The sequence below is a fragment of the Stomoxys calcitrans genome, chromosome 3 (assembly GCF_963082655.1).
Source record: "Stomoxys calcitrans chromosome 3, idStoCalc2.1, whole genome shotgun sequence".
In the NCBI taxonomy this organism is placed as follows: Eukaryota; Metazoa; Arthropoda; class Insecta; order Diptera; family Muscidae; genus Stomoxys; species Stomoxys calcitrans.
The window spans coordinates 59,576,951-59,589,861 of NC_081554.1; the positions used below are offsets into that span (position 1 = coordinate 59,576,951).

Here is a 12,911-nt window from a genome sequence, read left to right on the forward strand (position 1 = left end):
TATGGGCGCACTTCATAGAAATCGGTTCAGATTTGGATATAGCTCCTATATATATGTTTGTCCGATTTGCAGTAATAATGCAATAAAATGGTCATTTGTTAATCGAAATATGGCAGGAAGGATTTTCTCTTGCTTCTCGACATTATAGATGAATTTTATAAAAATCGATTCAGATTTAGATATAGCTGTCATATATTTACATCGCCCGATTTTCACTTTTAGAGCCACTGCAAGAGCAGTTTTTGACTAATATTGCCAAAATATTGCATAACGTTTTTCTCGACGAGTACCACGTTATCAAATTTTGGGCAATTTGCATTTGTGAACCGTAGTTATTACAGTTTGAACATATTTGCTCGAAATGTGATATGGATTGTTTAATAACCCTTCTAAACACATCCAGCGAGGTCCATCAAAATTGGTTCAGAATTAGACATAGCTCCTACTTTGTACCTATAGGATAGTTTGTAGGTTGTTGTATTCTGTTGTTCTAGCAGTGTGACTCCATCGGGCCAATCCGGTACGTACAACCGGGTACTAGAAAGTAATACCGACTTTTGCCTTTCCTTACTGGTTACCCTTAGACATGTTTCTATCAACCTCTCAAGAGTCTTCAGCATAAAGGTTTACAGACTAATAGAACGAAAATCTTTTGCCTTCGTGTGGTAAGGTTTTCCTGCTTTTGGGTCGCTTAAGCCCATTATAATCGTAATTGCTGGAATGGTCTCCATTAAACTCCACGCAATGGAGCGAAACAAAATTTTTCGACCTCAACCACGAAGCATAGATTAAACTAGTCCCACGCGGGCTATAAAAGAGATGGCTGAGACTTGGTCCTGTGGGTACATCAACTTACGCCCGATATGCAGATTTAAAATTATTTTTTTTTTTTTTTTTGCTAAAGAAAGCAAGACTATATAAAGCTTAAAGCTTAATCATCGCTCAACTGTGCTCTTCAGAACTCCATTGGGTTTTTACTCTTCATCTCTTTAAAATACTCTAAACAAGAATAATAAAAAATAAATTTAACAAAACTATGGCATTTTTGTTGTAATTTTTTTTATAAATATAAATTGATTTATAAATATTACAAGTAAACAAATTATGGGGGACAAAAAACGAAATAAAATACCACAATTAAACATATCAAACAAAGGGAGGGAGGGGGCGGACAATAACAAATAAGGAGTTTAATTATAAACATTCATTTCTTAGATTTTATTATGGGTAGTACGTTTTTAATTTAAAGCTTGAAACTTATTTTTGGGAAATTTATTTTGGATATTTTAGTTTCAGAAATTCTTGAAGTAAAATAGACAGCGAAATAGAGATAGAACGAACGATAGAAAAAGAGTTACAGAACTTGTTTTTTTTTTTTTTTTTTGAAAGTTTTGGGAAATTTGTATATTTCTTTTTTCTCTCGGCTTGGAAGTAATCGTGTTTTTTTATTCGTAGAGAGAAGAAAAATAAACTCAAACCAAAGAAGAACGTAAACGTAAACGAAAACGTAAAGAACAATAAACCAATAAATAATCACATAACATAAAATAGAACCAAACTCAAAGTTTAGTGAAGTTTATGAAGTTTCATAGAATTTGAACCAAAAGTTTAAAATAAAATCGATAGTTGAAAGCTTTTAAAAGGGCCATTCAATACTTACGTGATGATTTGGCGGTGAAGGTTAGACCATCCTCCCAGTCATCGCTTTCGCCCACCACAGTGACCTCGGTGAGTTTGTTGTTGGGATTCTCCTCGGCTGTTTCATTAAGAACTTCATTAATATAATTATCTTCAGTGGTTTCAAGAGGTGGTTAGTACAAATGGATGAGAAGCGAGCCACAAAGGGTTAACGATGAGGGGTCATGAAAATCATTGTGATGATGTGGTGATGACATGATGATGGCGACACATAGAATCACGCATTAAATAAGGACCGTAAGGTATTTTTTGAAGAGGAGTGCATAAAGTTTTCCAAATATTTGGGGTATGTTTTGTTATATTCACACAGTTTTGTTTTTTGTTTTTAATTTGTTTTTTTTCCAATTTTTAATTTAAGTGCATAGTGTTTAATTTTTTTCAATCGATGTGCAGTGTTTTCAATAGTAGAAGTAGAAAAAAAGAGAATAAAAGAAAAAAAGTGAAATTTATGATTTGAGTTAAATGCTTGTATGGCTTCTTCTTGTTTCGACTTAAAATCCAAATTTTAAATGACCTGATTTTCTTCTTAGGCGATTTCTCTATGCATTCAAAGCGACATTCTTGGGTTTGTACACACATTTAATGAAAATGCCTTTAAGTTTACACAATTATTATTCGTGGATCAATGGTTTTCTTTTCTCTTTTATGGTATGTTTAAAGCATGAGTCCATGAACTTTTTCAATGTACAGATGGTTATGTTAGGGACGACCCAAAACTATGAAAAACAAAATGAGGAAGCGGGATTTTTTAAATCAAAAATAGGTAAATAACAGGATAAATTTCATTTTTTACAGATATGACAAATTTGACAAAAAATATTTGGTTTCATCGCTATGCTAATTCTTGTTCTGTAATGGATCAAATCAAGAAAGAACCAACATTTAAAAATTCAACAAAATGTTTACCCAGACCTAAGAGCATTAGAACTTTGGACAACCCTTGTGTTGCAATCTGCCAACTGACAGTTCTATCGTAAAGCTTGACATTATTGAGGTTATACGTACTGAGAACGTTTTGACATACGCTATTTGTATGGTTTACAGTAATTTAAAAGATTCATCTCGCAAAAAAATCGAATTAAATCGGGAATATTTTGGTGCGATTATTTTTTAGAACTTTTGACATGGTTTAACTCAACAACACTGCCACCGCAAAGTGTGAAGATGGATCTACCAGTGTGTTGCCTAAGATTTTATTTATATTTTTAAGTATAATCACCGGAAGCAACAGTGCGCCAAGGTGATTCATTTTATAATCAGAAAAACATTAGCATGAGAAGTGAACGATGTTACCAGACCTTATCCTGACATTCTTAGACAATCTGTTGGGTTGCCCATAAAGTAATTGCGGATTTTTTAAAAGAAAGTAAATGCATTTTTAATAAAACATAGAATGAACTTTAATCAAATATACTTTTTTTGCACTTTTTTCTAAAGCAAGCAATTACAGAGTCACAAGCTGTGAACAAATTTGTCAACGCCGACTATATGAAAAATCCGCAATTACTTTTTGGGCAACCAATAGTTCGTTATCCCTTCTTACGTCTATCGAAATGACTATTGCGTTCAAACGGAGTAAGCTATCTTATTTCTTGCCCCTGAAAACCTAATTTCTTACCCAACTTGACTGAAATTTGGTATGTGAATGACCACCTAGCACTGCAAAATTCTTAAGCCTTCTTTGGAATGCAATTCGAATTATAGACATGGTTGAGAGACGGGCATGACGAGATGTCAGATGAACAGTAAAGATCCTTTAGAGCACCCAGACCGTGTCAAGGCGAGGCGGATACCGAGAGAGACCTTAGCCTCTACAAGGGACACAGGTGTACCTATTCTACTTGGGGCATGCATGCACTTTCGATATTGGCTAGGATGAGGTCCCACCGTTTCGAATTGGACGTTATACGACAACCAATTCAGGGGCATAGAATGGAAGACGATTAAGGAATATATGAAGAATACAGAGTTGCTAACATTAACTTTTCGGGGTTTCTTTTAAAAATTATCGAAGTGCACAACGAACCGGTTACTGGCTTAAGTAAATACCTGCAATCCCGTACGATTTTCTACAACTACCTTGGCTATTCTTGAAAAGTATGACTACTTCTATCGATTGTATTAGTCATATAGCCGCAATGCAAATATGCCCATGAACATTCCATTAAGGAACAGAGGGAAACTAATCACATATTAATGAGTGCTGCCCGATTCAAGTTTAAGATCAATGATAAAAAGGACCTACTGTTTATAGCCGAATCTGAATGGAGTCTCGACACCTCTTTGCAGAGAATTTTTTACATGGCTGCCATACCAAATGGTACAGTACCTCACAAATGTAACCACCACTGAAAACTTTTTCAGATGTTCTCGTCAGGATTTGATCCTAGCTGCTCAGCGTCATAGGCGGACAAGCTAACCATTGCGCTGCGGTACCCTTCTATAGCCACAGTGACTGGATCTTAACCTGTCTGGTCCAATCGCCTCCAGTACCCCAGGTTAGCATGGTTCTCATCTTGTAGGTTATGGCAGGATAACAAAATACTGTAGTTCTAGTAATGTGTTGCTACAAATACTGGCCATACTGGTTGTCCACAATTCAATCTCTAAGAGTCCGGTTCTACTGTTATAAGCAGTATTGTATTATTACAAGCAATTTTGATGTCAATGAACATCGCCAACATAGACAATTGTACAGGGAATTTAAAACCCTTCAGAGTTTGATATGCTTATATCAAATCTGAGCTGAATCTGAGCAATTTGCCTCAGCTACTAGCATAGTTTAATTTGATTTTTTTCGTTTTCGTCCATTTTGATACCAATGGAACAATGGAAGGAGTATGCCTTTTAGTTTTTACAGTAGGACAATCGCTCTAAAAAGGCCAATCCGATTATCTGATTTAGCTGAAATTTTACATTTAGTGTTCTGTTATGACTCTCACAAACTGTGCGAAGTACGGTCCATGTTGGTCTATCACCAGATATAGCCCCCATATTTTAGCAGAATCCATGGTGGTGGGTTCCCAAGATTAGGACCGGCCGAACTTAACACGTTTTTACTTGTCGAGGCTACTTTTTATACAAATTTCGTCATTCTGTTTGGAACTCCCCGAAAAATTCGTCTCAGACCCAATAAAGTATATATATTTTTGATCGTCATGACATTTTATGTCGATCTAGCCATGTCCATTCGTATGTCTGTCAAAAGCACGTTAACTTTCAAAGGAGTAAAGCTAGCCTCTTGAAATTTCGCACAAATACTTCTTATAGGTGTAGGTCGGTTGGGATGGTAAATGGGCCATAAGGATCCATGTTTTGATATAGCTGCCATATAAACCGATCATGGATCTTGACTTCATGAGCCACTACAGGGCACAATTTTTATCCGATTTGACTGAAATTTTGCATGAGAAGTTTTGTTATGATTTTCAACAACTGTATGCTAAATATGGGTGAAATCGGTGCATAACCTGATATAGCTGTCATATAAACCGATCTGGGGTCTTGACTTCTTGAGCCTTTAGAGGGCTCAAATCCTACCCGATTTCGCTGGAATTTTGCCAGATGTGTTTCTTTTATCCTTTTCTGCCTTAAAAGAGACACCGGGAACAGATCTCGACAAATGCGATCCATGGTGAAGGGAGTATAAAATTCGACCCGGCCGAACTTAGCACGCTTTTACTTGTTTAGTAATTAGAGCGCACAACATGTTGGGTATATGTTCATAGAGGCTTGAAGCGGATTAAAATCCGGACACTCTTTTCAACCTAACATAACCTAAGCCAAGGAGCTGGCATTGCTAGTCAACCGATGATACATTATCGAAACTTTTAAGCGACTAAAGGATTTTTGATTGAGACAAAATTTTATCAACAACCTCCGGCGAATACATATCAGTGACAAACTCCTCTGGCGCTATGCGGTCCACTGGAAGCTTTCCCGGGAAATGAGTACACAGGAGTAACTTTAGTGTTTTCTTACTAGACATGGTCCATACATTCTGTGACTTCTGAATGTATCCTACCGTAAGAGGTTTGAAACCTAGGAACTTTTTTGCTAGGTTTTTAATCCGAGTTTTGTTCTTCTCACCCTTTCATTTTCTTAGCTCAGCCTTAGAGACGTCCCAATAGTATGGTAGTGGTAATAGTGGTTTTCACCCTATTGAAGAGTTTTCTGCAACCCTTGTTTAGACCTACCAATTCTAGGATCCACCATGGCGATCGCTGTTAGCTTCTTGGTTTGGCTCTAGGGCATGATGATTTTAGCGAGTCATTCAGGGATTTCATGATCCGCTTGACCACTAAGCCAATGGTCATATCCCAATCGGCCTTGCGTCTGTCAAGCCACTTGTTCAATATTTTCGCCAAAACTATTTTAACGATGATCAGAGATGCTATGGTCATCCAACACATCCGACTCACATATTCCTAGGAGGATATTCTCCAATATTACGTGTTGCTCATAATAAATTAGGATTAAATTCCTGTATTACAAATCGCCAGATTGCAACTTATATTATATTCGCTAAACAGCTCACCCCTTTCGTTGAGATTCGAACTTCCCCATATTTGGTTATTGTTGTTGTAGCAGTGTATTATAGCCTGAGGCGGCAGACCTTGCCGATTAAGAACTCCATGGGGTCAATTCGATACGTACAACCGGCTGCCATGGGATTGACATTTGGTGATGTGCATTAGCATCACTTCCCTCAATGAGCCTCTTTTTCCTTGCAGAAGAGGCTTAAACCAGCAACCTAAGGTTCGAAGGCGGTATATCGGAATCGTAAGTAATATATAGGCAAGTCAGCCAGTAATGAGTCTTATTTATTTAAAGTCTACCTACTTCTATGTCTTCAGTGCTTAGCGACGGAAGAAGAAGACATTAAGATTATTATTTGCAAAAACTGAGGCCCTGCGTCTACGTCTTAGCCTACAACATTTGTTGTGGAAATCAGGTATTAACGTTTTAAAAGTTTTGCTTAAAATTAACAGGATAAATACCATAAGCAACATTTTTAAAACAGGAAGGATTTTCCGGCATGTGCCCAATTCATCAACGAACAACCCACGTATCTACTAATAATAAATGATGTAACTGTGGTATGAGGTTTTCAATCTTGCGTTTCCCAATGGGCTACTTAAGCTTGAAAGCACGATATAAAGAAAATAAAACCTACTTCCAAAATCTCAACTCAAAGAAACATCAACAAAAATTGGAATTACTCCTAAAAAATTTCAGCATGTCAATTTGTCATATCTGCTAAAATATTTTTTTTCTTTTAACATAAACATTTTGGATAGACTACTGGACTTTAAGCAACGTCTAGCACGGAACGAATGATTAAATTTTATTGTAAAAAACTGACACAAGTACCCATAAATTTGTGTTGTAAATTTTTTTAAAATTGACCAAAGAACGGAAAATACGGTAAAAAAAGGTATCTAAAGAAGAGTAGACAAAAATCTCGACGAATACACCAAATAGTGTTATGCTTCATAATTTTATGTTTTTTTAGTGATGAGGATGATGAGTATTCGGTCAATTAATCAAATAATTAATCAAACCAAGAACTTGGGTAGAAATTTTAGTTGCCCTTGTGGGGGTCTTTTAAGACATCTTAGAAGATCAGACCTAAGCTAAGTACGTTGTAGCGGTATTAAATGCCTGAAATTATAACAAAAACATTTGGACTAAAACAATGTCCACAAGAATTTCAACACAATTTATGGGCTTTTCTACAAAATTAAAAAAAAAATAATCACTATGACTAAACTTGTAAAACATCCTAGCTACTAACAATTATTTAAGATTCTGTTAATTCGAACTTTTTTTTATAAAAAATATTTAAAAATTGAGAGTTATTTAAATTTCTATAAGGATTTATAATGTCGTCTTGCTTTTATCTTTGGGTTTTCTTGTGTTTAATATCTTATTGTCGATAATTTCTTTTTGTTTTAAAGTTATTTTTTTTTTAGAGAAAATTAATTTGTTTCATAGCCATTTACCTATTTCTAATCTACGATATTTGTTAAGTGAATTGTGAGAATGTTTTCTGATTAGTTTTTTGCGTAATTTTGTTTCATTCTTACTCGTACCGTGCGAGAATTGTTTCGTTGTTCCATTCTGTTGGAAATCGTGGAATGATACATGATTTTGTTTAACGCCATCCTGAAATGAAAGTTGAAGAGAGCGGAAAAAATATAAAAAAAAATTCAGATTGAAAAGAAAGAAATTGATGGGGATCGATTTTGAACTCCCCACACGTACCTTATTAGCACCGCGTTTACTGCGTTTGTGATGTTTACGATCATTGAACATGCGACGGAAATTCATTTGCATTTTGTAGTTAACCTTAAAAGAAGAGTTAATACGAAATATGAATAAAAAATCCTAAAAAATTAGATTCTTGTTTGTTTTCACAACAACACACCACACATATTATACTCATTAAGTTATCCTTCCAATTTTAAGAGAGTTTTCCAATTCCTTTTCCTTTACAATGAATTGCAGAAGGAGGGTCAGTCTTAGTTTTCAAATTTCATTTGGTCCAAAATTAAGTTGAATATTATTGTGTGTGCCAAATTAAATACAAAAAGCAAATCATGTAAAAATAAAATGCGTACAAAAATCCTGGGAAATACGGAGAAACGTTTACAAAAAACGTTACCCAAAAAATCAAAAAATTTTCCAAAATTTTAGAAAGGGTGATTTTTTAGCTTTTATCTTTTTGATAACCCTGATTTAAACAGCTCACGCACGTTTCGTGTTTTGTATCACTGTCAAACATCTTCAGCTTGGTCTATAATTTAACCATGAATCGTCTTACAAATGAACCCAACAGATTTTAGGTAATTTGTCATAATGTTGTCATTTGTCAACCGTAGTTTTCACTGCTTGAACTTATTTGCTCGCCAAGGTCCATCAAAATTGGTTCAGAATTGGATATAGGTCCCACATTGTACTTATAGGGTAGGTGTAGGGTATTATACAGTCGGCACCGGCCGACTTTTGCCATTCCTTACTGGTTTTTATTATCAAAATGCGTACTCTGTTGAGAAGGTTCATTGCGGTCTTCTTTCATTTTATGGTCAGTTTAATCGACCTCATTTTTGGCTCAATGGCTATGTAAAAAGGCAAAATTGTCGATTTTTGAGTGAAGATCAGCCAGAAGCATTGCAAGAGCTACCAATGCATATAAAATAGAAAAAGTCACAGTTTGGTGCGCTTTATGGGCTGGTGACATCATTGGACCGTACTTCTTCAAAGATGATGCGAATCCTAACGTAACTCTGAATGGTGAGCGCTATCGCGAGATGATATCCAAATTTGTTTTTGGCCAAAATGCAAATGCTTGACTTGCATGGCATGTGGTTCGAACAAGACGGTGCCATATGCCACACAGCATGCGAAACAATGGACTCATTGAGAGGCGAGTTTGGTGAACATTTTATTTTACGTTTGGAACGGGTCAATTGTCTAGATCGTGCGATTTAACACCTTTAGACTATTTTTTGTGGGGCTATGTTAAAGCTCATGTCTATACAGATAAGCCCGCTTCAATTGTCGCTTTGGAAAGATAACACTGAAGCATTTATTCATGAGATACCAGCCGAAATGTTGGTAAGAGTATGCCAAAATTAGAATAATTTGAAGCGCAGTCACGGTCTACATTTGCATGAAATAATCTTCAAACATTTAATAATATGGAACATACTATCGATTCAAATAAAGATTTCATGAATTTTTCTGCATTTTATGTGTTGTTTTTTTTTTCAAAAACTTTCCTATAGCTCTTAAAAAATTACCCTTTATATAAAAATCTATTTGTGTTTATTTGTTTGTTCCGTATAGACTCATAAACGGCCGAACCGATTACATTGAAATTTTGACAGTTTGTGTAGGTTGGTCTGGAAGGAAATAAAGGCTATATAATGTTTTGACATCGGACGGGGGTCGGACCCTCCCCCTTATGCCAAAAACATCACCCAAAATCAAAAGTGAACCGATCGGGACAATACGGATATCAAATGAAAGGTATTGGAGAGTAAAATACGAATATGATATTAGAATTTGGGTCCAAGTAACCATTGGGCCGCCCCAACCTTAAAACTCGCCCAAACAGACATGTTGGACTTTCATGTCAATGTGGGGTTTAAATGAAAGCTATTCAGAGGTAGATTACGAATCTGGCATACAAAATCAGATCAAAGTACAGGGGTCACAAAATTCATGAAAAAATTGTGCAATTTTTTTTTTATAAGAAAAAAAAAATAGTTTTCAGCACACACAGTGTTTGCATTGCAAATTTCTTATTTTTTTATGTGTAAGTGTGTGTGTGAGTGTTTGGCTTTGTGCAAGGACCTTTTTTCTGTTGTTTTACAAAAATACTCACCTGAGTGGACAAATCTCTGTCATCTACTGCGTGACGGCTATAACTAAGACGACGGTGCTGTAAAAATTAAAAACTTAATTTTACTAAATATGCTTGCAACAAAAAATTTATTGGAATTGTTTTTTTTTTCATTTTTTCTTGCTGTTGTTGTTTAGCAAATGAAATAACGAAAAGTGTAATGAACCATAGAACGACTAAGAAAAAGAACCAATTAAGAACAAAAATTAAAAAAAAATAAACAACATTCATAATAATACAAATATATATTTACATTAGAGATTTTGAAATTAAAAAATAAAAAAATTTAAAAAAAAGTATAAAAAAATTAAATATATTAAAAATCCTTCTTTCTTGCGTTAGTCGAGCTTAAATGACCACGAGAATGTGCGTTAGCAAGAATAGATTGTTTATGTGAATTGAAGAAATTGCCAGCTATCAGACAGTGGGGCATGGATATCAGAACCATTGGCAGACGCGTTTCTGGGCTGGTGATCATTGCCTAGCGTATCATATCCGTCCTAGGCACTGATGAGGGTCACCAGCCCAGAAACGCGTCTGCCAATGGTTCTGATATCCATGCCCGATTGTCGGATATAACAACCATTGGCAGACGCGTTTCTGGGCTGGTGACCCTCATCAGTGCCTAGTGAATCATATCCGTTCTAAGCACTGATGAGGATCAACAGCCCAGAAACGCGTCTGCCAATGGTTGTTATATCAGACAATCGGGCATGGATATAACAACCATTGGCAGACGCGTCCCTGGGCTGGTGACCCTTATCCGTGCCTAGGACAGATATGATACACTAGCCACGGATAAGGGTCACCAGCCCAGAAACGCGTCTGCCAATGGTTGGTATATCCATGCCCGATTGTCTGATATAACAACCATTGGCAGACGCGTTTCTGGGCTGGTGATCCTCATCAGTGCCTAGCACGGATATGATACACTAGGCACTGATGAGGGCCACCAGCCCAGAAACGCGTCTGTCAATGGTTGTTATATCAGACAATCGGGCATGGATATAAAAACCATTGGCCGACGCGTTCTAGGCACTGATGAGGATCACCAGCCCAGAAACGCGTCTGCCAATGGTTGTTATATCAGACAATCGGGCATGGATATAACAACCATTGGCAGACGCGTTTCTGGCCTGGTGACCCTTATCCTTGCCTAGGACAGATATGATAGACTAGCCACGGATATGGGTCACCAGCCCAGAAACGCGTCTGCCAATGGTTGTTATATCCATGCCCGATTGTCTGATATAACAACCATTGGCAGACGCGTTTCTGGGCTGGTGATCCTCATCAGTGCCTAGAACGGATATGATACACTAGGCACTGATGAGGGTCACCAGCCCAGAAACGCGTCTGCCAATGGTTGTACAATTGGGCATGGATATCAGAACCATTGGCAGACGCGTTTCTGGGCTGGTGACCCTCATCAGTGCCTAGAACGGATATGATACACTAGGCACTGATGAGGGTCACCAGCCCAGAAACGCGTCTGCCATTGGTTCTGATATTCATGCCCGATTGTCTGATAGGTGGCAATTTCTTTACTTCAATTCATAAAAACAATCTCTGCTTGCTAACACATATTCTCGTGGCCATTTGAGCTCGACTTACACAAGAAAGAAGGATTTATTTAAATGACCGGCTCTAGTAGCTAAAACAAATAAACGAAGATAAATACTAAAATACTAAAAAAAAATTTTTAATAAAAAAAAATATTGAAAAAAAAAGATATGTTGGATTAAAAAATTTCAAATAAAAACTAAATTAAAAATAAAACTTAAAAGGTATGGTAATATATTTTTTTAAAGGTCACATTCTCTGTTAGTTAATTTTGAAAGAGTGGGGCATTATCCCTTTAAATTTGAAAGGCAATTTAAAACGTTGTTATAAGTAGACCTTTCAACAGTGAAGTAAGTCCCATTAATCAACATAAGACTCTGTTAGAAGTGCCAATTCATGCATACAACGATGTGATATTCAAAGAGCATCACCCAGCCAAAGTTTAAACCAAACTTAGTCAAACATATAGAGTGCTCTCTGGGTAACGTATCATAAGCCAACGATTTTGCGGTTCGGCCACAATATTCCTCGATTGATAACTTGTTGAAGTTGCCATATTTTTTATTGTTAACTGATAACTACTGTCTGATATAAGACTTTCCTGAAAAGAGCAGGAAGGAGGCCTTTTAAACCCGCCAGGTGGAAATGTGACAATTCGAGATAATATTCAATGAAAACAGTTGCCTTTCCCTTATATCTTATTTGACAACGAAATTACACGACCTTGTGAACGACAAAGAAGATGATCCATCTTTAAATTCATTTGGTATAAGGGAAAAACGAAAGCGTTAAGGAACACACCAAGAAATCTTAACCCATTAACGCCTGTCCCACGATTCCCTTGTTCGATTTTAATCAAATTTTATATATTCGTAATTCCAATTTTTTTTATACCCACCACCACAGGATGGGGGTATACTAATATAGTCATTCCGTTTGTAACACCTCGATATATTCATCTCTTTTTCTTCTTTAATTGGCTATGACAGAATATTTCTTCCACTAGCCGAACGTAGAATAGGGTTCCAAGCGCCTCGATCTTCTGCGCTCATTCTAAAATCTCTAACACCAAGTTTCGAAGTGTCTCCCACAACTTGATCTTTCCATCGGGCTTTTGGTCTTCCCGGTTTGCGTGTACCACCGTGTTTGCCGTCAAAAGACTTCTTTGCTAGCCAACGCAGCCGTTTTATTTTGATGCGTGTAACTATGCTATCGTCGTCATAAAGCTCATACAGCTCGT

General features: G+C 36.5%; 1 protein-coding gene across 14 annotated transcripts in view; it reads right to left on the reverse strand.

Annotated features, from left to right (window-relative positions):
* Positions 1-12,911, reverse strand: part of LOC106081447 (sodium/hydrogen exchanger 3) — a 275,612-nt gene that overhangs the window by 73,728 nt on the left and 188,973 nt on the right. For all 14 annotated transcript variants that reach the window (XM_059364876.1, XM_013243386.2, XM_013243387.2 and 11 more), the window contains exons 13-16: positions 10,091-10,147; positions 7,966-8,049; positions 7,794-7,866; positions 1,661-1,756 (exon numbers count right to left, since the gene is read on the reverse strand). In XM_059364876.1, coding sequence (XP_059220859.1) covers positions 1,661-1,756; positions 7,794-7,866; positions 7,966-8,049; positions 10,091-10,147 — 310 coding nt within the window. The remainder of the gene's footprint in view (positions 1-1,660; positions 1,757-7,793; positions 7,867-7,965; positions 8,050-10,090; positions 10,148-12,911) is intronic.